This window comes from Astatotilapia calliptera, chromosome 7, assembly GCF_964374335.1.
Source record: "Astatotilapia calliptera chromosome 7, fAstCal68.1, whole genome shotgun sequence".
Lineage (NCBI taxonomy): Eukaryota > Metazoa > Chordata > Actinopteri > Cichliformes > Cichlidae > Astatotilapia > Astatotilapia calliptera.
The window spans coordinates 2089044-2116865 of NC_137428.1; the positions used below are offsets into that span (position 1 = coordinate 2089044).

At 47.5% G+C, this 27822-nt stretch overlaps 2 protein-coding genes across 3 annotated transcripts; one reads left to right on the top strand and one right to left on the bottom strand.

Moving 5' to 3' along the window:
- Positions 1-416: 416 nt before the first annotated feature.
- LOC113025057 (mixed lineage kinase domain-like protein) lies at positions 417-7521 on the bottom strand. Its single transcript, XM_026172438.2, has 11 exons — positions 7430-7521; positions 5686-6118; positions 5438-5515; positions 5120-5297; positions 4854-4954; positions 2491-2626; positions 1548-1632; positions 1326-1468; positions 1021-1070; positions 784-924; positions 417-700 (listed from the first exon to the last, which is right to left on the bottom strand). Exons 2-11 carry the CDS (start codon positions 6110-6112, stop codon positions 645-647), a joined length of 1395 nt encoding a protein of 464 aa, XP_026028223.1. The 5' UTR covers positions 6113-6118; positions 7430-7521; the 3' UTR covers positions 417-644.
- Positions 6753-27766, top strand: LOC113025058 (mixed lineage kinase domain-like protein). 2 transcript variants are annotated; one of them, XM_080303352.1, is made up of 11 exons: positions 6753-6931; positions 23138-23570; positions 23741-23818; positions 23959-24136; positions 24302-24402; positions 24586-24721; positions 25580-25664; positions 25744-25886; positions 26142-26191; positions 26288-26428; positions 26512-27766. In XM_080303352.1, exons 2-11 carry the CDS (start codon positions 23144-23146, stop codon positions 26565-26567), a joined length of 1395 nt encoding a protein of 464 aa, XP_080159478.1. In that variant the 5' UTR covers positions 6753-6931; positions 23138-23143; the 3' UTR covers positions 26568-27766. The 2 variants fall into 2 exon arrangements, with proteins under 2 accessions (XP_080159478.1, XP_026028224.2); XM_026172439.2 differs by lacking the exon at positions 6753-6931 and adding an exon at positions 16814-16969.
- Positions 27767-27822: the final 56 nt, after the last annotated feature.

Sequence of the window (27822 nt, forward strand, 5' to 3'; positions counted from 1 at the left end):
GTTTGGTTGATGAATTTTAAAAAGCAGAGATGTTTTAAATGAAAGGTGGCAGCTGCACCAGTGTTTTTCATTTAGCAAATGGAACCAAGTTCAGCTTTTGGCACTTTGCACCAAATCATTTTCCTGCAAGTTGTTTCAACAGGTGTCGTTACAGCGATGAAGGGAACGGCTTTGAGCGGGGAGGTCGTTCTTTGGTTTCACGTGAAATCTGAGCTGCAGTGTTCAGGACAGCCGTGAGAAGAGCTGGCGACGTTTAAGTCTGACTTGACACCGCCACAGGAGGTTGGAGCGACTTGTTTCATACGCTGTGACGCAGATGTTTGAAGGATCTTTGAGGTGTTTGTGAGGTTCTGCCAGAAAAAGGTGGTTTGAGTGTTTTAACACAAAGAACAAAATGTTTCCAAGACTGCAAAGCGTCCAGACTTCCACTCATTTATCTTTGAAACAGTTGAAATTCAGAGACGTGCAGAACAAACAAAGCTAAATCTTCCAGCTGTTTGGGTTGATCACACACAGCACAGAGCGAAGGATGAGCCTTCGAGGCAGCACTCTTTCATTCAACTCCCTGAATTTGGTATTGATTAATGTTTGTTTAACAAAAGTTAAAATCAACACGTTGTGTTTCCTCTTCAGGATGATTCTAATCAGTCTTGTTGTTCCTCCAGTTGTGTCACCACACTGCGCAGTTTATCCAGCAGCACTGCACAGGAGAAAATATCAAGACTGTAATAATGAACAGAAACAGTAATCACATGTACTCAGTCACAGAGTAACTGAACTCACCTCCAGCTGATGGCCTCTGGAAGCAGTCGTAGGCCCGGCACTCGTTGATCAGCTGTCCCAGTTCTGCAGGACAGTCATCAGGAAGCGGCTCTTGATACTTCTCTTCATACACCTTCTGATAAATTTTTTCATCTGAAAAACCTACGAGACATTTGAAGACACGTCAGGAGGAGAAGTCGATGGAGAGGACTCCAAATCTTAGTTTAAATCTGCAGTGAGTGTAGTTTAGATACAAACCTTCAAAAGGATTCTTACAGGTTACAATTTCCCACAGGATGATTCCAAAACTGAAACAAGTTCAAAAGGAAATTTGATCATTTGACAAACCACAGCAGGTCTGAAATCAGTAAAGTGTTCTGAGGTCAGCCAGGAGCTGTTTTCACACAAACCCCCAACCAGAGGAGTCTCGCTCCGATGGCACATGTAAGTCACTTCTACATCAGCTTCACTTTCAGACCCACAAGCTAAGTCCATCTTTTAGAAAGTTTATGAATGAGGGCCTTTGAGCACACCTCTGTGGACCCACAGCCGTGGGGTCTCACCTGTACATCTCCCACTCTTTGCAGTAGCTGAAGCTGGCGTCGTGGAACTTCTCGGGACAGTGGTAGCACAGCGACCTCACGGCTCTGTCCTCCGTCTGCCTTTTCAGAGACGTCTCTGTTTTCGACAGCCTGAAACCTCCCAGCTGGAAACGACAACCAAACCGTCACATGAAGCAAATATGTTCAGCTGCAAGGAATCCCAGCATGCATTGCCTTCAGTACCTTGACGGTGTAGTCTTTAGTCACCAGGAACTTGCTGCTGTTGATGGACCCGTGAACCCTCCATTTTTCCTCTGTGTTGTGCAGTCTAAGATACGACAGGTAAAGTCATCATCACCAACATGACTCTATGAACGACACGGTCACTGTGAAGCTGCCCAACTCTAAAGAAGATGCAATGATTTGCAGACCTCAAACTTTACTCACAGAACTCAGAAAACATATCGAAGGTTTCAGCTGAGAAACTTTACAATGCAAAGAAAAAGTATTGGCTCCTTTTGAACTTGAGGGCAGGAACATATCTCCTAAAAGTCGGGCCGTGTTTCCCGCTGTGTAGAGTTCCTCTTCTTTTAACAACAGCCTGTAACTTTGTGTGAACTGAGGCTGCCGTACTTCTGGGAGAGGAACACTCCCGGGTCTCCTTCGTTCTGTTTGGTTTCACGATGCTCCAGATGTTCTCAGCTGGTAGGCCGCGTCGCCACCTGCACTCTTCTACTGAGAAGCCGTGCTGTTGGAACGGATGCAGTCTGTGGTTCAGCATCATCCTGCAGAAACATAAAGGCCTTCCCTGGACGGAGCATATGTTGCTCTAAAGCCTGTATATACCTTTCAGCATTGATGGAGCCTCTCCAGATGTGCCAGCTGCCAGTTTCGTTGATACGATCCCCAACCCATCAGAGACTTTGAACGAAGCACTGATAACGAGCGGGATGGTCCCTCGCCTCTTCATTAACCCGATTAGGTGCAAAATGTTCCTCCATCTTTTCCTCGTAGCACCGCTTACTGTTCCAGCCTCCAACTTTTTCTGTGTGCTGTTGTAGATAAAATAACTCTGACCCTGATGAGATCTGCAGATCGTTGCCTTCTGTCTTCATTTACATTTTACACAGGGTCCCAACTTGTTTGGAGTTTAGGTTAGAATCTGTAATAAAGCAGACACACTGACCGATAGAGTCCTCGTACTGCATCCAAACACATGTGAGCTTTCCTGATCCAGGTCAGAGTGAGGTCAGAGTCCAGAACCTGGCGAAGACTTCCTTTCTCACAGTACTCCATGATGATGAAGAACTGAGGCTTGGGTCCTATAAGTAGACACAAGGACAAGTTATTACAGGTTTGTCACTGAGTGTATTTATCTGTGATGTTTTCACGTATTTATATGTGGGGATAGCGTGTAACAGACACTCTGGTCCACCGTGAGGATCCCCCCCTGACGTGGACACGCATGCTTCAGTTGATACTGATAGCAACACCGCAGGAGAAATGCCAGCACAGGCATCCAGTATCTGTAGTTTCAGGTGCTGCACATCTCGTATCTTCACACCATAGACAATTGCCTTCAGATGACCCTAAAGATAAAAGTCTAAGGGGGTGAGATCGGGAGACCTTGGGGGCCATTCAACTGGCCCACGACGACCAATCCACTTTCCAGGAAACTGTTCATCTAGGAATGCTCGGACCTGGCACCCATAATGTGGTGGTGCACCATCTTGCTGGAAGAACTCAGGGAACGTGCCAGCTTCAGTGCATGAAGAGGGAAACACATCATCATGTAGCAATTTCAAATATCCAGTGGCCTTGAGGTTTCCAATAAGTTGGATGTGTCACATGGCTACAGGGGGATCACACTCCTCAGCCTCCCTGGGAAAGTCTATGCCAGGGTGCTGGAAAGGAGAGTTTGTCCGTTAGTCGAACCTCGGATACAGGAGGAACAATGCGATTTTCGTCCTGGTCGCGGAACACTGGACCAGCTCTTTATCCTCTCAAGGATACTTGAGGGTGCATGGGAGTTTGCCCAACCAGTCTACATGTGTTTTATGGATTTGGAGAAGGCATTCAACCGTGTCCCTCGGGGTGTCCTGTGGGAGGTGTTGCGGGAGTATGGGGTGTCTGGCCCATTGCTACGGGCCATTCGTTCCCTATACAACCTTTGCAAGAGCTTGGCGCAGCCAAGTGGCGGAGGGCTTTCGCTTTGGTGGCCTCAGAATCTCATCTCTGATTTTTGCAGGTGATGTGGTTCTGTTGGCTTCATCGGGTGAAGGCCTCCAGCTCGCACTGGAACGGTTCGAAGCCGAGTGTGAAGCAGCGGGAATGAGGATCAGCACCTCCAAATCTGAGGCCATGGTTCTCAGCCGGAAAAGGGTGGAGTGCCCACTCCGGGTCGGGGATGAGTTCCTGCCCCAAGTGGAGGAGTTCGAGTATCTCGGGGTCTTGTTCGCGAGTGATGGGAGAAGGGAGCCGGAGATCGACAGACGGATTGGTGCAGTGATGCAGACGCTGCACCGGTCCGTCGTGGTGAAGAGGGAGCTGAGTGTAAAAGCGAAGCTCTCAATTTACCGGTCGATCTACGTCCCTACCCTCACCTATGGCCACGAGCTGTGGGTAGTGACCGAAAGAACGAGATCGCGGATACAAGCGGCAGAAATGAGCTTCCTCCGAAGGGTGGCTGGCCTCTCCCTTAGAGATAGGGTGAGAAGTTCGGCCATCCGGGAGGGGCTCAGAGTAGAGCAGCTGCTGCTCCACATCGAAAGGAGCCAGCTGAGGTGGTTCGGGCATCTGACAAGGATGCCCCCTGGGCGCCTCCTGGGTGAGGTGTTCCAGGCATGTCCCACCGGGAGGAGGCCCCGGGGCAGACCCAGGACACGCTGGAGAGATTATATCTCTCGGCTGGCCTGGGAACGCCTTGGTGTTCCCCCGGATAAGATGGAGGAGGTGGCTGGGGAGAGGGAGGTCTGGGCCTCTTTGCTTAGGCTGCTGCCCCCGCGACCCGGCCTCGGATAAAGCGGATGAAGATGGATGGATGGATGGGTGTCACATGGCCCTCTTCCTATTGAAAAAACAAAAGTTGTATCCAAGATGGCCGACTTCTAAATGGCCACCATGGTCACCACCCATCTTGAGGAGTTTGCCCCCTCACATATACTAATGTGCCACAAACAGGACTTTAATATCACCAACCATTCCCATGTTATTACCGTGTATCCATATAAATGGCCCACCCTGTGGTTCAAGCCAAGAAATCACTGGTGACCAAGCAAGCTATGAAGTCCGTTCCTTCTGTGCCAGGTACGACTAAGCTGATGAAATGTGTTAGTATTGTCTGTCCGTTCCTGTTTTCACTTTAGGGTTAGCTCCTGCTGTGGATTTCTGTTTTCATCTGTCCTTCTTTCTTTTTTTGAACCCTCCTTATCTACGTGTAAAGTCTTGGCTGACGCTCTCGTTTTCATGCACTGCAGTTAATTTTTCAGGTTTGGCTCAAATACAAGTGCTCGTTCCAAAAAATATGCACCTCTGTGTTCACGCGCTCACCGTTCTCATCCTGGATGCAGATTCCAAACATTCGCAGGATGTTGGGCGACTCAAACTGCTTCATGGTGTCGACTTCCTTGTTGAAAATAGACTTCACGTCTCTGGATGTGGAGAAAATGTTTGATGGCAGTGAATGCAGCAGGACACAGAGAGCACTGGGAGCCCGAGCTGGAACAGCATATAAGTGAATGTGTGTGTTATTTTCTAATGGGAAGGACTATTTTCCTGTGTTTCTTCCCAGTATGGGGCTGAACTGTGGCACTGACCGTGCACTGGTGTTCATGGGGTCGAGGTATCTCTTGATGGCCACTGGGAATCCCTGATATTCTCCTTTGTAGAGCTCGCAGCTCGCTGTTGTCTTGAAGGGCTTTTTGGGATGTTGATACTTCAGTTCATCTGGTTTAATCTGTCGCACAGCCACGCTGCTGAAACTGGGCTTATTCACTGTGAACAAAAAAGATAAAGACTCCAATGATAAATCCCACTTTCTCAACATAAGATGTGTGTTTTGTCAGTAAGTCACCATTCACAGACTTGTTTATGACACAGCTCTGCGCAGGGCCGCTCAGCGATGTCGTACTCACACATCTGCACCACTTTGTCCAGCTGTCTCAGTATGGTGTTGGTTTTCTCCTGCTGCTCTTTCATGTAGTCCATCAGCACTGAAGAACAGAGAGAAACACAAACTCTGAGTCTGGTCCAAACGCTCTAACAGGATTTATTCTAAGTGTGGAAACACTGAGAGGAACAGAATCCGCTTTGGTGAACCAGGATCAAAACACTAAAGAGCTCTGCTTGAACGTCTCTAAAGACAAATTCAGTTTCTCCTCACATTTGGTCATCTCCGTGTCGTCCTCCTTCCCGTCCATTTCGTCTTCTGTCTCTCTCTGTCTAAACACCTCGTACAGCATCTTGCTCTGTTCTGATTGCAGAGCTAGACACAGGGCCTGGTAAGCATCGTTGAGCCGCTCGCTCACCGTATCAAACTCTTCTCCGTGGCTGCCCGATTTCAGGATGCGCTCCACCAAGTTGGCTGCCGTGTATTTTTCAATTAGCCTCTGTGTTGACTCCAGAGTTAGGATCAGCTCCTCGACGGCTTTCTTTACCTCTGGAGAGAACTCTGTGATGGACTTCATCACATCCTCGAGGGCTTTGACTCGGACCGAAATCCGCTGGCAGCGCTTTTTGTTGGCCTTCACGTTTTCAGCCAGGGTGTAAATCCCTGAGAAGGTGGACCAGATGGGCTCTAAAGTGTCCATGATGAGCTGAAGAGACAGAGAGGACAGTTTATAACAGGAAATGCAACACATCGCTCCCTCACCTAGGAAGTGATCGCTTGAATGTTTGGTGAAGTTAAATTGTAAAAAGCAACGGCAGAATTCAGGGTAATGTTCATCAAGGAAAGAGAGTTTTTTTGTCCTGTTTCTCCCCCAACCGGTCGCAGCAGATGGCCCCGCCCCTCCCTCAGCCTGGTTCTGCTGGAGGTTTCTTCCTGTTAAAAGAGAGTTTTTCCTTCCTGCTGTTGCTAAATGGTCAAACAGCTGTGCAGATGTAAGAAAACCCCTCATCATTGAGACTAAAGATGAAAAATCTGTCTTCTGTTTAACTCTGTGTATGCATAGAAAATAAAAACCTTTTTAAACCTTTTTTTGTTCAGCACTAACAGCTTTTAATCAGTCAGTGTTTAACTGGTGATTCTCCACATTTAGTTTTAACTCTTGATGAACACTCGTGGCTCTCTTCTCATTCCCTGCGACACAGCTTCAGCTTCAGAGCCAGAGTTTCTCAACAGGAAGACAGTCTGCAAGCTAAACTACGAAACAGGATGTGAATGAAACACAATTACCAACACGCACAATACAAGGAAACACAAAGGGAGGAGGACATCAGCCTCAAAAAGACCCACCGAGAAATGATTTTTCTAATCAAAGTCCAAGTAGCTCAAAACCAGGGACCATGACAAGGTTCACATGATGTAGAAAGCAGTAGTTTATACCTCCATGCTCTGTTTATCGGTTCTTTCTTTATGTTTGCCCGGCCTCCCCGCGCACTGACAACGCTCCATCGGTTTTATTTTGGTAAGTGTTCAGTTTTACTTTCCCCGGTCTTGTTCCCTGATGTTCCCTTTCTCCCTAGTTTGCTTGTTTGTGTTAATAGCACGTTTCTCTGTAGCTACCCTGTTACCAGCGTTATCCCAGCCTTTGTTATGTGTCTGCCTCAGCTTCAGTGATTACCTCGCCTAGAATAAAAAGCCATTTTCAGTTGAAGCCTGCTCGCCCATCAGTCTGCATTTGGGGTCCTCATCCACCATCTAACCTGACACCTTTCCTCTCAAAGGAAAAGTCTGAAATTAAAGTCTCAGCATCATAACCACTCATGGGTGTATCCTCTGCAGCTACCTCTCAAACACAAAACCTCAGAAAACCTCCACAGGTGATCCACACACAAAAAAATCACCAAGCTCAGGAAATCAGGAAACTTTTTAGGTGAATTTTCAAACGAGTGTCTTAACTGAGTCATCAAATGAAAAAGACCAGCTGTGAGCAAAGAGGAGAAGCAGGAGAAAGACGGTTTACCTGTCAGGTAAAGTCTGCTCTTCTTCACACGGCAGTCTGCTGTTGGAGCAGACTCTTCAGCCTGCTGCTCTGCCTCTTTGCTTTCTGTTCCTGTCTGTCAGTTAAAGGCCACGCCCCCAACAGTCAGTTTTATCCAGGAAGCAGAAACTGTGCATAGCTGCACACACACTTCCTCAGTTTTCCATCATGGAAGTGTGTGCATGACACAGGAGGGACATTTTTGACTCGTTTATCAGACCTTCAGTGTGGCTGAATCCAAACAGCTCTGCCAAAACAGAAACCAGACAAAAGCTTCTTCCCCATCTGTCAGTGTGAACGAGTAGATTCACTCTCACTGAAACATTTCTGAACCAAATCTGAATCTGCAACGATGCAGGGGTGCTCTACACTTCCACGTGCATTCATACATACACGTGTAGAGTATCTATGTGTAGTATTTTGCAAGGAAACAGTATTTTACTTCTAAAAAAACTCCACTGCAAGTATAGACTGTATATAAAAGAAGTGAGGCAGATGCAGAAAGGCCTTAACCCTCAAAATGTCCTCCTGATTTCCATACACCTGTGGTCCTCAGGGGACAAAAATGTCCCCATCTGGTTTGATTGATACTTAATTAATATGAAGTGGATTTCCCCCCACTTTTAATTAAAACTTAATTCAAACATTTTTAAACATTTTTTTTATTCCATTTCAAATTTAAATCTGATAAAAACCTCATAAAAATGAATTTTTTCTTTGTTTTCGGGTAAACAATAAATGAAATCATCAGTTATCATGAGGATCGTTTCACAACCAGAGTTGGCTGCTTTAACAGATGGTCACAGACGGCTTTATGTCAAAGTTAATTTAGAAAGCTGTTTTTAAACTACTTCAAGTTTTTTACTGGCAGCACATAATCACACCTGTGGTCCTCAGGGCTCAAAAATGACCCCGTTTGCTTTGACTGTTTATAAAGCAACAAGTATAAAATATCATCCATCTCTGTGTTTCAAGGTTTTATTCAACTTTATTCCAACTCATTGCCTGACAGTTTTCTATATTTTGGCATGGTAGGAGGGCATGAGTCTGAGTGAAGGCAAACTTTCATGAGGACAAAGGCGTGTCCATATTTGACCCAAGTGCAGGAGGAAGCTCAGGTTTATTCCTCTGCACTGGTCCCATCATGGACAGCATTCTTTCTGCAGTTGCAGGCCAAGGGGCATATACAGTAAACAAGCTGTTACAGGTGATTGTTTTCTTTTGGAAACCTGCAATGTTAGGGACAACTCGTGTCCTGACTGCAGGACAGACGGTTTGCCATCGCACACGAGCATGTTCCATGTACAGCTGGACCTGCATCACATGCTGCCCATGTTTTTGTCTCAAAGTTCCCTGGTTTACTTGGATGTTCTGTTGGAGGGGACAGAGTCCTCTGAAGGGGACTTGGTGCTCATACAGTCACATCAGTACCAGGATCTTACATCACAGCAGGAGGAACACCCACTTGTGTTTCAAGTCAAGTCAACACCAACACACATCATACACCTCAAATGGGAGCACGTTTGTGTCATGAACGACGATCATCTATTGTGTCTTTATCAAGAAATTATGTCCTTTTTGTGCTTCTATGATTAATCTTGTGTCAGCATGAAAACTTCTCTACCAGACTCAGGATGTCATAAACTGGCCGTAGCGACTCTACTGGATGCACGGCAGTAAGAATCAACACACCCACATATGCCTACAGCTGCATTCGGTCCATTTTTCTTCCTCTCTTGTTGTCCCTCCTTGTTCATCATTGAGTTGGCTGTAGAGCAGGTCATCTGCTAATTGGATGGTTGTTGGTTCAATCTCTGTGTGCTCTAGTCTGGAGTTCTTACCAAGGTGTCCTTGGGCAAGTTACTGAACCCCAACTTGGTCTCTGATGCATCCATTGGCATGTGAACGTTAAAAAGCAGAATACAAGCAGAATACACTGTGTATAATGCTTTCAGTACTCGAGTAGAAAAGCCACTGAAGGAGTATGGGACCTGGGAAGGTTAGAAGACCAGATCAGTGTTTCTGTCACGGGGGTGGAACGGACTCAGGCGCAGACTGAGGTAGCACAGTTCAACGACACTTTATTAATCACACTGGTGCGCTATATACACGTGAAGGGAGGGGGGAAACACGAGGGTCCCGGGGATCAATAGGCTGGGGAGACACACTTCTTCGCACTCGCTCTGCTCCTCGTCCAAACAGTCTCCACACAAGCAGCTCAGCTCACTCTCCTACTCACGGGGTCCAGGAGTCACAAAAGGGCTGATCCAGGTAAACGAGAGTTACTCAATATTCCAGCGACGAATAGCTCAGAGCCCCAGCCTTAAGAGCCAGAGAACTGCAATTCGCTCGAGATCAGCTGCAGGTGCGTGGGCCAAGGGCAGGAGCCCAATCAGAGCTCCGCCCAGGCAGACAGGTAGGAGAGAGAGAGCGAGAGAAAAACAACAAACACTTGTGGCCACACTGGGCTGGCCGGGGAGGCACAGGGACCATGACAGTACCCCCCCCCTCAACGGGAGCCTCCCGGCGACCCACCAGGCTTACCCGGGTGCAGGCGGTGGAAGTCGCGGAGCAGACCCCTACCCACGATAGCCGACCGGGGCACCCAGGAACGTTCCTCTAGCCCGTAGCCCTCCCAGTCAACCAGGTACTGAAAACCCCGACCCCGGCGGCGGGAGTCCAAGATGCGCGAGACGGCGTAAACCAGCTGGCCACCCACGAGCCTGGGGGGCGGCGGGGGCCTGGAAGGAGGGCACAACGGGCTGGAGACCACTGGCTTGACCTGAGAGACATGGAACACATCATGAATACGCATATTGCGTGGCAGAGCCAAGCGGACGGAAGCAGGGTTGATCACAGCACTGATTTCAAACGGGCCGATGAAGTTGGGGGTGAGTTTCTTAGATTTGGCACGTAAGGGCACGAAGCGAGTAGAGAGCCATACCTTCTGCCCCACCACATACACAGGGGCGGCCGTCCGGTGGCGATCCGCGAGTGCCTTATTCCGTTCCTTCGTCCGGAGTAAAGCCGCCCGAGTGGCCCGCCAGGCCCTGCGACACCTGCGGAGGTGATGTTGGACAGACGGAACAGTATGCTCACCTTCAACCATGGGAAACAGAGGTGGTTGGTATCCCAGAGACGCCGGTAGCAGAGGATGTGTGACTGTTGTGAGCATACTCTATCCACGGCAGGTGTTCGCTCCAGATGGCCTGGTTATGAGAGGCGACACAGCGGAGGGCGGCCTCCAACTCTTGGTTGATGCGCTCTGTTTGGCCGTTGCTTTGCGGGTGGAAGCCAGAGGAGAGGCTCACCTTGGCTCCTATGGCAGAGCAGAACTCCCTCCACACCCGCGACGTGAACTGAGGGCCCCGGTCCGAGACAACGTCCTCAGGGATGCCATGGAGCCGAAAAACGTGCGTGGTGAGGAGTCGGGCAGTCTCCAAGGCTGTGGGGAGCTTAGGAAGCGCAATGAAATGGGCAGCTTTGGAGAAACGGTCAACGATGGTCAATATTGTAGTGTTACCTGCAGATGGCGGCAGACCAGTGACGAAATCCAGAGAGATGTGGGACCAGGGTCGGCTGGGTGTGGAGAGTGGCTGCAGACGTCCAGACGGATGTTGATTGGAGTGCTTATTTTGAGCACAAGTGGTGCAGGCGGTGACGTACTCCCGTGAGTCTTTAATGAGGGCGGGCCATCAGAAATACCTGCGCAGGAATGCAGTGGTGCGGTTAACTCCTGGATGGCAGGAAAAACGGGCCGTGTGAGCCCACTGGAGCACCCGGGACCGGACAGCCGCCGGAACAAAGAGTCGATCATGGGGGCCCGTGCCAGGATCAGGGTCGGTTTCTTGTGCCTCCCGGATGAGCTCTTCGATCTCCCATGTAACTGCTCCAATAACACAGGAAGTAGGCAGAACAGATCCAGGGTCGGACTGCTCTCCGACTGGGGCGTATTGCCGGGAAAGAGCGTCTGGTTTAACGTTACGGGAGCCTGGCCTGTAAGTGATGGTGAAATTAAACCGGGTGAAAAACAAAGCCCACCTGGCCTGCCGTGAGTTGAGCCGTTTCGCCGAGCGGATGTATTCGAGGTTTTTATGATCGGTCCATACAATGAACGGCTGTGCAGCTCTCTCCAGCCAGTGCCTCCACTGCTCCAGAGCCAGCTTTACGGCCAGAAGTTCGCGGTCTCCGATGTCATAATTCCTCTCGGCTGGGGAAAGACGACGAGAGAAAAAGGCACAGGGGTGGAGCTTACCCTCGAATTGTTGGGAGAGCACGGCCCCTACTCCAGACTCCGATGCATCCACCTCCACAACGAACTGCAGGGAGAGGTCCGGCTGGCGAAGGATCGGGGCGGTGGCGAACCGTTCCTTGAGGTGAGAGAAGGCTTCCTGAGCCAGCCGGTCCCAGTGGAATGGCACCTTGGGTGACGTTAACCTAGAGAGAGGCAGAGCAACTTTACTGAAATCCCTGATGAAACGTCTGTAGAAGTTAGCAAACCCCAGAAAGCGCTGAAGCTGCCGGCGATCGGGTGGTTTGGGCCAGTCCAACACTGCCTGAACTTTTGCCGGGTCAGGTTTCAAATCCCCTTTGGTGATGATGTAGCCCAGAAATGCCACTGAATCCATGTGGAAGTCACATTTCTCTCCTTTAACAAAGAGCCTATTCTCCAGCAGGCGCTGCAGGATCTGCCTCACATGGACCTCATATTCCGCTTTAGACTTGGAGAAGATGAGAATGTCATCTAAGTAGACAAAAGCACATCGGTTAATAAAGTCTCTGAGAACATCATTAACAAGAGCCTGGAACACGGCCGGGGCGTTGGTCAGGCCGAACGGCATCACAAGGTACTCGAAATGGCCTAGGTGAGTATTGAAGGCCGTTTTCCACTCATCCCCTTCACGGATTCTCACCAGATGGTAGGCGTTGCGCAAGTCCAACTTACTGAAGATCGTGGCACCCTGAAGTAACTCAAAAGCAGAAGAAAGAAGGGGCAGAGGATACTTGTTACGAACGGTGATCTTGTTAAGCCCGCGATAGTCGATACAGGGGCGAAGGGTCTTGTCTTTCTTAGCAACAAAGAAAAACCCCGCTCCCACTGGGGAGGACGACGGCCGAATGATGCCCGCAGCGAGAGAGTCTGCAATGTAATTCTCCATAGACTCCCTCTCTGGCTGAGAAATGCTGTACAAACGACCAGATGGAAGCGGAGCCCCAGGCAGGAGATCAATCGCACAGTCATACGGTCTATGAGGGGGAAGTGAACGCGCCCCATCTTTACTAAACACTTCAGCCAAATCATGATAAACACGCGGGACCGAGGTCAAATCCGGGGGCTCGACCGGCTGGTCAGACCCTGGAGATGTGGTTGGAGCAGGTGCAGCTTGGAGACAGTTCATGTAGCAGTCAATGCTCCACCCAGTTACTCTCTCTTTCTTCCAATCAATGTGCGGATTGTGCTGGAGCAGCCATGGATAACCCAATACAAGGGGGGTGCGCGGTGCTTGAAACACGAAAAGCTCGATGCGCTCTGAGTGGTTACCCGAGAGAGTAAGAGACAGGGGTTCTGTGATTTGGGTTATGTCCGACAAGCGTTGCCCAGACAGGGCTGTGACAGCAAGTGAATCGGGTAGGGCGTGTAGTGTGATGTTTAGCTTTTTCGCCAGAGGTGCGTCAATGAAACTCTGCTCAGCACCTGAATCCACTAGAGCTTGAAGAGAGTGGGTAACATTCTTAATGGTGAGTTTTGCAGGTAACATAAGCTGGGGGAGAGAACTTTTAGTCGTTATATCGCCCACCAGTATTCTCTCAACTACTGGCGAGCGCGCCCTTTTGCCCGTGCGCGGCATGAAGAGGCAAAATGGCCCTGACGGCCGCAATATAGACACTCACCGGCGGCCATACGCCGTTGACGTTCTGCGGGCGAGAGCTGCGAACGTCCAAGTTGCATGGACTGCTCCTCCTCCTCAACCTCGCAGTGCTCGCGTGCCGCTCCAGGCCCTGGTGAGGCGTCCTTCGGTGGCCGAGGCTGAGCGAAGCGACGTTGCGTGCTTCGCCGTGCACGCAGGCGATCGTCTATTCGGATGCATAGGGACATGATCGCACCTAAAGAGGAGGGTAACTCACGCACCATCAGTTCATCTTTAATCTCCTCGCTCACATTATTTAGCAGTGCCGTCTTTAATGCTTCCTGCCCCCACCCCGCTTGCGTCGCTAGTGTCCAAAAGTCAACTGAAAAATCTGCCATGCTCCGCTTACCTTGCTTCAGATTCATGAGGCGGAGCCCAGCCGCCGCAGCAGTGGAGCCTTTATCAAAAACACTCCGGAACAGAGACAAAAAATCATCATAAGTGATTTCGGGACTAGCGCTCAGCACGGCTTGTGCCCAGGTCAGCGCACGATCTCGTAGCAACTGAACAAAATATGAGATCTTACTCCCGTCATTAGAGAAGGCATGAGGCCGCTGGCGAAACTGGAGAGATCACTGCATAAGAAAACCCGCACACTTCCCTACATCCCCTGAAAACAGCTCAGGCGTGGGGAGATAAAACTCACACACAGCCGGGACCGGAACCGGTGAGGCAGCACGTACTGCGGAGCTTGATGACGCCTGGGCGGGTTCACTGGTAGGCGAGGGTTCCGGCAATGGAGTGCGCTGAGCAGCTGCTAGCGTTAAGGCAGCGACATTCTCGCTGAGGTGAACAAGCATTCGCTCGTGGCGTTGTAAGATCGCTTCCAGTGTGACCGGGGCGGAGGGAGACGGGGAGGAAGCTGAATCTGCTGAGTCCATGGTGGCTGGAATATTCTGTCACGGGGGTGGAACGGACTCAGGCGCAGACTGAGGTAGCACAGTTCAACGACACTTTATTAATCACACTGGTGCGCTATATACACGTGAAGGGAGGGGGGAAACACGAGGGTCCCGGGGATCAATAGGCTGGGGAGACACACTTCTTCGCACTCGCTCTGCTCCTCGTCCAAACAGTCTCCACACAAGCAGCTCAGCTCACTCTCCTACTCACGGGGTCCAGGAGTCACAAAAGGGCTGATCCAGGTAAACGAGAGTTACTCAATATTCCAGCGACGAACAGCTCAGAGCCCCAGCCTTAAGAGCCAGAGAACTGCAATTCGCTCGAGATCAGCTGCAGGTGCGTGGGCCAAGGGCAGGAGCCCAATCAGAGCTCCGCCCAGGCAGACAGGTAGGAGAGAGAGAGCGAGAGAAAAACAACAAACACTTGTGGCCACACTGGGCTGGCCGGGGACCATGACAGTTTTCCTCACATTACTGCAAATATTCCTCTGTCTCAGCTGACTCCTCTTTCTTGCTTGATTCTTTGTCTTCATCATAATTGAAATGGATGATGTGTAGTCCTCTGACACATCTTCTATTTCAGTTTCACATTCTGAAAATTCAAGAAACTTCAAGAAGCCCAATCATGTTCTTTGATTTCTCCAGTGCCTTCAACACCATTCTTCCCTCGGTTCTAAAGGACAAGCTGGTGAACTCTGGAGTGGACCATCACCTCACTACCTGGATCCTGGACTACCTCACCGACCGACCACAGTATGTGAGGACTCAGGGCTGTGTGTCGGACAGGGTCGTCTGCAGTACGGGGGCCCCACAGGGAACGGTTCTGGCTCCGTTCCTCTTCACCATCTACACTGCAGACTTCTCCCACAATTCCACCCAGTGCTTCCTGCAGAAGTTCTCTGATGACTCTGCAATAGTCGGCCTCATCACTGATGGGGACGACAAGGAGTACAGAGGTCTGACCCAAGACTTTGTGGACTGGTGCCAGCAGAACTACCTCCAGATCAACGACAGTAAAACCAAGGAACTGGTGGTAGACTTCCGCAGGCACAAGCATTCTCCACTGCAACCACTGAACATCCAGGGTATGGACATTGAGGCTGTGGACAGCTACAGGTACCTTGGTGTTCATCTGAACAATAGACTGGACTGGACTCATAACTCAGACGCCCTCTACAGGAAAGGGCAGAGCAGGCTGTACCTGCTGCGGAGACTCAGGTCGTTTGGAGTGGAGGGCCCACTCCTGAAGACCTTCTATGACTCTGTGGTGGCTTCTGCTATCTTTTATGGTGTGGTCTGCTGGGGCGGCAGCATCTCTGCTGGGGACAGGAAGAGACTGAACAGGGTGATCCGAAGGGCCAGCTCTGTTCTAGGATGCCCTCTGGACCCAGTGGAGGTGGTGAGTGACAGGAGAACGGCGGCTAAGCTGTCATCCCTGTTGGACAACGTCTCCCACCCCATGCAGCAGACTGTGACAGCACTGAGCAGCTCCTTCAGTGGGAGACTGCGGCACCCACGGTGTGGGACGGAGAGATTTCGCAGGTCTTTCCTCCCCACTGCTGTCAGACTCCATAATAAAGACTTTAACTGATCAAGCACACACATCCATACATATGCAATAATACTAAGTGCAATAATCCTTTCTGTCATCGTTGTATTTTTACTCAGTTGTATATAGTATTTGTATTTGTATTCTATTTTTATCTTATTGTATATTTATTTTATTTTATTCTACTGTATATAGTATTTTATTTTATTCTATTCTGTACAGTTGTGTACTGTATTTATTCTTATTGTATTCTAATTTTTGCGTCATAACTTTTGCACTGTCCACTTCCTGCTGTGACAAAACAAATTTCCCACGTGTGGGACTAATAAAGGTTATCTTATCTTATCTTATCTTATCTTATCTTATCTTATCACTTTCTCTCCAAGCTCCTCAGACTACCATGTCCTGGATGTCTGAGAACCTACTTGAACATAGTTCAGATTCTTCATCACTTTTCTTCACTTCATAGCCTTCTTCCACTTCTGCAGGTGGCTGATGTGCTTTTTCAGAGAAAGGGTAGCATGTGCTCTAAATATTGACAATATTTTCTATATCTTCTAACCCTGGATCTTCCTGAACATTGATTCTCCCTCCTCATTATACTAGAGGACAATATGTGCTTTGTCCTACTGGTCATTGCTTTGCACAACATGGTAAAAAAAAGTATGCTCATCAAAGTATGCAAATCTCCAGTGCAATGGAGGCTTGTGAGCTACTTTCTGTGTATGTATTATTGTAGAGTCGACCTTACAGTACGAAGCACCTTGATGCGACTGTTATTGTGTTATATTATTCAACCTTTCAGGTTTGTCCTGGCAGGCTCAGGAAAGCCAGCAGGCTGCCCTGAGTATCCTCTACTTAACTCAAGTGACTCCTGGAGGCAGGCGAGGTTTGCATGAAATAAAAAGCTTTTTGTCTGTTGAGGTCATTTTGTTTAATAGTAACAACAGAAATCCCTCTGGTGTCTTTTCATGAAGACGTTTAAGTGCCGGGCTCGGGTGTGGCTGTGCAGTGTGCTGCTTCTGGGACATAGTGACTCATGCAGGCGTGTTAACAAAGGTCGCTTAGCTGGGAGACATAAACAGGAAGCAGGAGCTACTTTCGTTTTCTTGTGGTGCTCTGACAGCAAACTCCTGTGAAGAAGAGCAACTTTATCTCAGAGGTAAACGGTTTTTCTGCATTTTTCTGCTCTTTGCTCACAGCTGGTCTGTTTTTGGACAGTACTCCCCGGATTATGGCGTTTTGCTGTTTGTTTGTTTCAGCCTCTCTCAGTGAAACAGAGGAAAGCACGAAGCCAGAAAGCTCGTGTTTGGTGAAAAAGCGTTTGTCCGTATTTAAACCGCAGAAAGTGGCTTGTTGGCCTTTAATATGCGATGTATTCCGAGCTGAACTGGGACAAAAAAATCCGCGCTGGTGTTTTTGCTCCACGTGGCACAGGGTGACGTAATAAACCAGCAGCTGGATGCTGACGTCTTAACGCTGCTCGCCTGTGGAGCTGAAAGTTTAGGGTTCGACTCCTGACTGTGTTTTACACACTTCATTCTGTTTGCTCACCACGTTACTTTCACCTCCCTCGCCTCTTCCTCACTTCTCCACAGCTGGAGCAGCTACAGCCTGCTGTGACTGGGAGGCCCGGTTACTGGTTGTTGCCAGCTGTTACTGGTTGTTTCTTTTCCTGCTGATCGCGGTGCAGCAGCTAACGGCCGCTAACCTGTCATTCATTCCACACATTCTCAGCATCTATTTTTAGTTTCTATTGTTTTCTCTCAGATTATCAGCTCCATCTTTTCGCCACTTCTTTTGCGAGTGAGTGCACAGCGAAGTTAGGGGCGGGGTCTGTCACATAAAAGAGATTTCATAGGACAATCCAGTGTCAGTAATGAAAATGAACCAACGGGATGCTGTTAGGTGCCCGGTATGCCACATTACCAGTTGAGCTCTGAATGTTTCCCTCATGAATGATATCAGTTCATCTGAGCTCCAAACATTATTCCTGTGAGCAGACGCTGCAATCAGTGTTTGGCAAAGTCACTTTTAAATGTGTTTATTTATCCAGTTAAAGTCTGTAAAGTCTCACTGACATTAAAATGTCTTTCTTAAGAGAGACGTGGCCAAGAGGGCTGCAGAAACTGCAGCAAGTCTAACAACAGTTCTGTAAAGATATTTTAATCCGCCAAAAAGAACCAGGGGGGTTATAATGTAGGTGAAATAACACAGTCATTGTAAAAAAACTAAGGTCATTTCTTTATAACCCCTTTGTAAATCCTGTTCACTAAACTCTACTTACCAAGTAAACACATTACAGATAAAACCTCTGGGACCCCGCGACAGGTGAAAATCCATCAAGTAGAAACCATATGTTAATTTTATTATTTGTAAGCCATAAAAACCCTCTCCACACTCTTAAAAACCCTAATATGTCCCTGTTATTAGTTTTTTAGACTATAAAATGCTTATTTTATCACAAAAATAATTACATTTTAAAAAGGTAAAAGTACCCAGGCCTCCGGGCCACAGAAACCTGGGATATAAGGACATTTCTGCTGCAGCCTATAAATTTACAAGTTCAAGTTCAAAGTTTATTCACCACATGCAGTGGCAGGTTGCCCTTCAGTGGAATGAACCCGCCCCCCCGACCTTACACACACAACACAGACATCACATGGGGATACAAGTCAGAGAATGGTTGCATTACAGAAAACCACTGAAATGTACACTACAATGCAGGGACAAAAAATCAGCCCGGGCATTTTGACTAGAGACCGGCCCACCAAAAATGTGACGTCATTCAGGGGTAAAACCGCAAAGGATTCTGGGAACTTGTGGCAAGAGGTACTAGCACACGCAGGCTTTCAATTGAACTCAGTTACACAGCGATAAAAAGAAACACAAAAAATGGCAAGAAGCTGTTGTATTATTAACTGCAATAGTGATTGCTCGTATTTAAATTGCTATGAGTAACTTGTTGGGCTATAATATGTGAAACATATGTCAAATGCATCCCTCATGGATGACATAAAGTCATCTCTCCATAGACTTCTCCACTTTTGATAAATCAGCCTGGTGCAACATGTAAGGATTGGCACAATTTGTTAAGATTTTGAAGAGTTTGAGAAACTAACCTTAAGCATAAAATAAAATTTACTATCAGTAACTTCATAGCACCCGCCCAGCAGTATATAAACTCCGTCATGCTAGCTAGTAGCAGTACCAGTTATTCTAAGCGACTGTAAAAAGTCAGCACAACGAAAACAAACTACAACTAAACTTGGTTTATATCTGACACAGATAGACAGCAGGGCCCTATTTCAGGAAGCCGGTTTAGAAAACTCAGAGTGAAAAACGATACGCAGGGTTGAGTAACCCCGAACTGTCCAACTCGGAATATTCGGTTTCAGAAAGGCTGATAACAATTAGTTCAATCAACGCGGAGTTGCTTTAACCCCAAATTAAGCGCGCGCACGAGGATACATAAAGCCCTGATTAGTGGAGCACAGATTAAGCGAGTCACCATGGAGACGGAGGGAAAGAAGGCGCGGTCAATGTATCTTACAGCGCTTGAGGCCGAAATTCTGATGGCAGCATATGCCGATAACATGCAAATTTTGCAGAAAAAAAGTAACACAGCCTCAGCTGCAAAAGAAAGGGAGCATGCATGGCAAAACATAGCCGACAGAGTCAATGCGTGAGTGTTAATTTAAACATTGATCTAGGGATTTCCACCCATTTAACACGTTATTTTATTTTATTTTATTTTTTATTTCATACATTTTATTTTGTGATGTGAGCGCAGGTGCAACCCAACAGGCCCCAAACGTTCCTGGCAGCAAGTAAAAATGAAATATAAAAATATAGTCCAAACAGGTAAGGTGTAATTGTATTATGAGCCATAGTGCTTGGTCTGTTTGTCCCATGTAAATCAATTGCAGTTAGAGGCTACATTAATTTCCCCTCTGTAAGCACTTATTGAAATTATCTGAGCACATTACAAGTACATATTTGCTTACTCTGTATGCTCAAATGTGACCCGTTATAGCCAACAGAAAAAAAGCGGAGGCCCGAAAAACAGGTGGGGGTCCTCCACCACCACCACTCACAGAGGCTGAGCAGTTGGCTTCCACATTTGTGATAATGTTGGCAGCATCACATATGATCTTCACAGTGCAGAGAACACAAATTAGCATCCATTACTATAATGAAATAATTTGTTAGTTTGAAATGCTACAGGGAACTATGTACCTGTACATTAATGCTGTGGAAAGACTTCCTGTTCACATAGTCTCCTTCATTTACTGAAGGAGCAATGATTGGAATGTGAGTGCCATCTATACAGCCAATCACGCCTGGGAACCCTGAAAATAAATGTAAAATTTAAGTAGTAGTCCAGGTATCACCACATCATGAATTAAGTTTCGTTCATCCTGATACCTGCAATTTTGTGGCATCCCTCTTTGATAAATCTTGTGGGTCTATGACCGGGGAACACCACAGACGAGTACAGGAGACGTTTCAGTGCAACTGTAACATTCCTGACTGCCCGACAGACGGTAGCCTTGGAAACGTGCTCAGCGTCACCAATATTATACAGAAAGCTCCCGTTTGCAAAAAACCGAAGTGCAATACAAATAATATGTAATGAACTGAGAGCATGTCCGCGATGTGTCACATGAGCAATATTAGGCCTGAGGATGTTCTTCAAATAAATTATAGATTGTGCTGAGAAACGGTAACGTTCACACAGGAAATCATCAGGAAATGATAAAATGTCCGAACGCGCTCTAATCACTCTCTCCCGGCGGAGAGCTCTGCGGAGAATTTGGGCTTCAACATCTACTGGCTCTTCAAGGAAGGGGCACGCCATGTCTGACACTTCCTACTGTCAGGTTTCTGACAAAGAGGCGGAGACAGTCAGGGTTAGTTGAAGTAAACCTGCTAGGGGGCAGGTTTACTTCATGGAGTGTGTCGTCATAGTAACTCACTCAGAATTAATCTAAACTCGCTTTGTGAAACCGAAAACCCAGAGTTTCCGTTAACTCAGGGTATACTTACTCAGAGTTTGCACTAAACCGGCTTCCTGAAACAGGGCCCAGGTCATAACTTCTTACCTGAAGTTCAGTTCCTCTGCCACTATGACCGGCGGCCGCCTCGGTCTCTCCTCCTCTTGCCTCCCCTTTCCCTTATCCACCTGCTGGCCTCCACCACTTGCTGATGTTGCTAAATCTGTGGAAGCTATGCCATAGCTACCGCCAAACAATTCAGTTATTTTTACACATTTGGCAGCGTCTGCCTGAAGGGCTTGTTTCTTTTTGGCCCTAATTTTTTCTGCACCTCCTTTCCTTTTTTTGTTCTCCATTTTCTTTAGTTCGTCTATAAGATTGCTAAACAAGGGGGAGGGTGCATCCAACCTCCTCGGCTGTAATTGGTCCAGCCCAGAGTCGATCATGACCAATTGGCCAATCCAACACCTTTCATTATTTATACCCTTCCAAAAAAAAATCGATCGGCCCATAAAAACAAAAAATCGCCAGCGGCCCACCGGGCTGATGCCAGAAACCTCGGGCATACCCGATGGCCAGTCCAGCTGCGCTACAATGGGAAAGTACAAGAGGAAAAAAAGAGACCTCTGCTCATGCTGGGCTATAGGAGGACAGCATGAGAACAGGAAACAAAATAACTCCTCTGCACAGAAAAGCACATAAATGTCCACAGTACAACATTATGGAGCACGTGACCAGCAACAGGGTTGGGTAGGGGGTAAGGAGTTCACCCAGGCAACACAGCAGCCATCCTGCCACTGCGCCAACTCTCCAGCGCGGGCTCAGACCCGCCTCGTGTTCCCAGGAGGCAACAAGCATCGAAGGCATTGGAAGGGGAGGGGGGATGTGTGAGTGCTTATCAGTGTAAGTGTATGTGTGCGTGTCCATAGTTCAGCTGAGACAGTGTCCTTCGCCCTATCAGGCTAATTAAACAGTCTGCTAGCCAACCCAGGTGGCCTTGCATGGGATGGGAAGAATAGTCATCACACAGACGTTATCAGGGAGTTGTTGTTCGGCTCCAGCCTTGGGCCTGAGCAGCTGGCGCCGTGGTGTCCGCATGTTGATGTTGTTGATTTTTCTTTTATGTGAGCAGCTCAGAATTTCAAGCTACTCTTTAACACTCTGACACTGGTCTCTCAATCTCCCGTTGTAGAGCTGTGAGCCTCCCCATGATGGTATCAAACTTCTGTTCCGTGGTGTTGTCATTCTTGTGATTCTGAGACCTCACAACTGCAGTGAGCCGTTCTGCGATGTGATCCAACTTTCGCTCAAGGGTCTCATTTTGAGCAGGCCTCTCTTTGATGTATCCCATCAAACGCTCAATGGTGTTATTTTGAGTCTTAACGGCAGCTGTAAGCGTCTCCAAGGTGTTACCCATGCTGGGTTCGTTGTGAGAGGTCGCGCCTCGTCCCATCGCTTCAATCCCAGCGGGCAGCCTTGGGGGGGTTTGAACAGCCGGTTCCGCTCTCTTATTTCTCCGATAGATCCTCCAGGTCTGCCACCCATCCATCGTGTATCCGGCAGGGAAAGTCCCTCCAGGGCACTCAGGCTCTCCCGAGCCCAGACTTCTCGTTGAGAAAAGGGTGTCAATAGCATTCAGAGAACAGTTGATCAAATCCATAATTCTTTTAGGTTTTAGAGAACGACAGTGAGAGACTGTTCCAGGGAAACTAATGCACACGAGACAAGACAAGGACACAAGAGGCTAAGCAGGGAAGATAAGGGGAAGGAGGAGAGGAGAAAAAGTGCGACCGCCTTCGCTGAGAGCCAAACGAGCCAAACAGATAAATTCATGATGTAGCGAGTCCACAAAAGCCAAATCTGTGTGGTCTTTGTGTGTGGATCAACACTGGAGAGTAATCCAAGGTCTTGATTTGTCTTTGAGAGGTAGCTGCAAAGACATGAAGGCGTGATGCCAAAGATGAAGGAGCAACAAACTAAGACTTACTGAGACGTGAGAGGAAGGACTAAAAACCTACTTGGTTACACACCATGTAATATTGTCATAGTTGCTGGCTTTGGTCCCAGGCTTTCAGCTACGAGTTTGACTCAAAAGTATCTTTCCTTTTCACAAGTGAGGAGAGAGTGGAGCTGGAGACAGATGGGTTGGTGAGGGGTCTGCAGGACTAAGTGGGTGAGGAGCTCTGAGCAGCTCAGAGCAGAGACACGACTCTTTCACATTAACAGAAGCCAGTTGAGTTCAGTAGGACGCCTCCTGAGCATTGAAGCATTGATGGATGTGCTTTGATTTGTTGCATTTTTCCTGTTATAAACTGTCCTCTCTGTCTCTTCAGCTCATCATGGAAACAGTAAAGCCCTTCTTTTCTGCTGCCACAAACATCTACAAGCTGGCTAAAAAGGTGAAGGCCAACAAAAAGCGCTGCCAGCGGATTTCGGTCCGAGTCAAAGCCCTCGAGGATGTGGTGAAGTCCATCACAGAGTTCTCTCCAGAGGTAAAGAAAGCCGTCGAGGAGCTGATCCTAACTCTGGAGTCAACACAGAGGCTAATTGAAAAATACACGGCAGCCAACTTGGTGGAGCGCATCCTGAAATCGGGCAGCCACGGAGAAGAGTTTGATACGGTGAGCGAGCGGCTCAACGATGCTTACCAGGCCCTGTGTCTAGCTCTGCAATCAGAACAGAGCAAGATGCTGTACGAGGTGTTTAGACAGAGAGAGACAGAAGACGAAATGGACGGGAAGGAGGACGACACGGAGATGACCAAATGTGAGGAGAAACTGAATTTGTCTTTAGAGACGTTCAAGCAGAGCTCTTTAGTGTTTTGATCCTGGTTCACCAAAGCGGATTCTGTTCCTCTCAGTGTTTCCACACTTAGAATAAATCCTGTTAGAGCGTTTGGACCAGACTCAGAGTTTGTGTTTCTCTCTGTTCTTCAGTGCTGATGGACTACATGAAAGAGCAGCAGGAGAAAACCAACACCATACTGAGACAGCTGGACAAAGTGGTGCAGATGTGTGAGTACGACATCGCTGAGCGGCCCTGCGCAGAGTTGTGTCATAAACAAGTCTGTGAATGGTGACTTACTGACAAAACACACATCTTATGTTGAGAAAGTGGGATTTATCATTGGAGTCTTTATCTTTTTTGTTCACAGTGAATAAGCCCAGTTTCAGCAGCGTGGCTGTGCGACAGATTAAACCAGATGAACTGAAGTATCAACATCCCAAAAAGCCCTTCAAGACAACAGCGAGCTGCGAGCTCTACAAAGGAGAATATCAGGGATTCCCAGTGGCCATCAAGAGATACCTCGACCCCATGAACACCAGTGCACGGTCAGTGCCACAGTTCAGCCCCATACTGGGAAGAAACACAGGAAAATAGTCCTTCCCATTAGAAAATAACACACACATTCACTTATATGCTGTTCCAGCTCGGGCTCCCAGTGCTCTCTGTGTCCTGCTGTATTCACTGCCATCAAACATTTTCTCCACATCCAGAGACGTGAAGTCTATTTTCAACAAGGAAGTCGACACCATGAAGCAGTTTGACTCGCTCAACATCCTGCGAATGTTTGGAATCTGCATCCAGGATGAGAACGGTGAGCGTGTGAACACAGAGGTCTGCGTGTCCACGTCGGGGGGGGGGGGGGGGGGGGGGGGATCCTCACGGTGGACCAGAGTGTCTGTTACACGCTATCCCCACATATAAATACGTGAAGACATCACAGATAAATACACTCAGTGACAAACCTGTAATAACTTGTCCTTGTGCCTGCCTGTAGGACCCAAGCCTCAGTTCTTCATCATCATGGAGTACTGTGAGAAAGGAAGTCTTCGCCAGGTTCTGGACTCTGACCTCACTCTGACCTGGATCAGGAAAGCTCACATGTGTTTGGATGCAGCACGAGGACTCTATCGGTCAGTGTGTCTGCTTTATTACAGATTCTAACCTAAACTCCAAACAAGTTGGGACCCTGTGTAAAATGTAAATGAAGACAGAAGGCAACGATCTGCAGATCTCATCAGGGTCAGAGTTATTTTATCTACAACAGCACACAGAAAAAGTTGGAGGCTGGAACAGTAAGTGGTGCTACGAGGAAAAGATGGAGGAACATTTTGCACCTAATCGGGTTAATGAAGAGGCGAGGGACCATCCCGCTCGTTATCAGTGCTTCGTTCAAAGTCTCTGATGGGTTGGGGATCGTATCAACGAAACTGGCAGCTGGCACATCTGGAGAGGCTCCATCAATGCTGAAAGGTATATACAGGCTTTAGAGCAACATATGCTCCGTCCAGGGAAGGCCTTTATGTTTCTGCAGGATGATGCTGAACCACAGACCGCATCCGTTCCAACAGCACGGCTTCTCAGTAGAAGAGTGCAGGTGGCGACGCGGCCTACCAGCTGAGAACATCTGGAGCATCGTGAAACCAAACAGAACGAAGGAGACCCGGGAGTGTTCCTCTCCCAGAAGTACGGCAGCCTCAGTTCACACAAAGTTACAGGCTGTTGTTAAAAGAAGAGGAACTCTACACAGCGGGAAACACGGCCCGACTTTTAGGAGATATGTTCCTGCCCTCAAGTTCAAAAGGAGCCAATACTTTTTCTTTGCATTGTAAAGTTTCTCAGCTGAAACCTTCGATATGTTTTCTGAGTTCTGTGAGTGAAGTTTGAGGTCTGCAAATCATTGCATCTTCTTTAGAGTTGGGCAGCTTCACAGTGACCGTGTCGTTCATAGAGTCATGTTGGTGATGATGACTTTACCTGTCGTATCTTAGACTGCACAACACAGAGGAAAAATGGAGGGTTCACGGGTCCATCAACAGCAGCAAGTTCCTGGTGACTAAAGACTACACCGTCAAGGTACTGAAGGCAATGCATGCTGGGATTCCTTGCAGCTGAACATATTTGCTTCATGTGACGGTTTGGTTGTCGTTTCCAGCTGGGAGGTTTCAGGCTGTCGAAAACAGAGACGTCTCTGAAAAGGCAGACGGAGGACAGAGCCGTGAGGTCGCTGTGCTACCACTGTCCCGAGAAGTTCCACGACGCCAGCTTCAGCTACTGCAAAGAGTGGGAGATGTACAGGTGAGACCCCACGGCTGTGGGTCCACAGAGGTGTGCTCAAAGGCCCTCATTCATAAACTTTCTAAAAGATGGACTTAGCTTGTGGGTCTGAAAGTGAAGCTGATGTAGAAGTGACTTACATGTGCCATCGGAGCGAGACTCCTCTGGTTGGGGGTTTGTGTGAAAACAGCTCCTGGCTGACCTCAGAACACTTTACTGATTTCAGACCTGCTGTGGTTTGTCAAATGATCAAATTTCCTTTTGAACTTGTTTCAGTTTTGGAATCATCCTGTGGGAAATTGTAACCTGTAAGAATCCTTTTGAAGGTTTGTGTCTAAACTACACTCACTGCAGATTTAAACTAAGATTTGGAGTCCTCTCCATCGACTTCTCCTCCTGACGTGTCTTCAAATGTCTCGTAGGTTTTTCAGATGAAAAAATTTATCAGAAGGTGTATGAAGAGAAGTATCAAGAGCCGCTTCCTGATGACTGTCCTGCAGAACTGGGACAGCTGATCAACGAGTGCCGGGCCTACGACCGCTTCCAGAGGCCATCAGCTGGAGGTGAGTTCAGTTACTCTGTGACTGAGTACATGTGTTTACTGTTTCTGTTCATTATTACAGTCTTGATATTTTCTCCTGTGCAGTGCTGCTGGATAAACTGCGCAGTGTGGTGCCACAACTGGAGGAACAACAAGACTGATTAAAATCATCCTGAAGAGGAAACACAACTCGGAATAAAACAGGAAGATAACTGTCAGGATCCGTGGGCGTTGACGTTAATATTTTAGTTTTTCTCATTATTGTATTTTCTACATATTCTGTTCTTTATCTGGAGTGCCAGAAAGCACTCTTGCCTTCATTCCACAAATGAAGGCAAGAAGCCTTCATGTCCCCAATGTTTTATTAGCTCTAAACCAGTGTTGGTCAAGTTACTTGAAAAAAGTAATCAGTAACCAATTACTGATTACTTCCTCAAAAAAGTAATCCCATTACTTTACTGATTACTTATTTTCAAAAGTAATTAATTACTTAGTTACTTTTTAAAAACACGATTTACAACCTGAATAGGTAATGAAGTGATAGATCTTTCAGCCCAATTCTACTTTTTCTGCATAATCCATCATACAAAATGTAATCAAATGGAAAAGTCTCTTTTTAAAACTTGTTTTATTAGTTTTAATCTTTTAACTTTATGCATCAAGCAAAAATTTAATTATATGCAACATTCTCTGCACGCTCATACTCTCTGCCGCACTCGACGTATGATCCATTGTTGATCTGCACACAGCTGTTGTCACGAACGTCGCACTCGCTTACGTCACTGTCATGAGACATTCTCGCAAAAAAACGACGGTTTTAGTAACGCAGCGTTCCTACGGAAAAGTAACGGTAATGTAATTACCGATTTTGTAATAGTAATCCCTTACTTTACTCGTTACTTGAAAAAAGTAATCAGATTACAGTAACGCGTTGCCCATCTCTGCTCTAAACAGAGCGTCCAGGCCAAATCCCCGCCCCTCACTCACCCCGCCTCCAATGTTATTTTAAGGATGTTGAATTGTACATAAAATCAATATCAGACTCCACCAGCAAAAAGTCTCTCAAAACACAACATATATGTGAAGTTTTTGTGAATCGTTTTTTTTTACCCCTGGTTATTTGTATTCATGTTCTATTCTCTTGTATACTTCATCTGTGTGTGTGTTGTAAACTCATTGTTTGTTTAACAAAGTTCTTGTTTTAAAAAAATTGTATCCTGTATCGCAATATTTTGGAATAAAAGGTTTATAGGATGTACTTAAAATAAATAAGAACAATCGACTTTGCCAGCAAAATCTAAATTGTGTTTTTGTTACTATTGATGCTGCTGAGAAATAAACATGGTTCCAATTAAATGTTTGTTGACCCTCTGGGTTTGTTCAAAAATCCCTTCAGCTTGTTCGTGGACAAAAGTG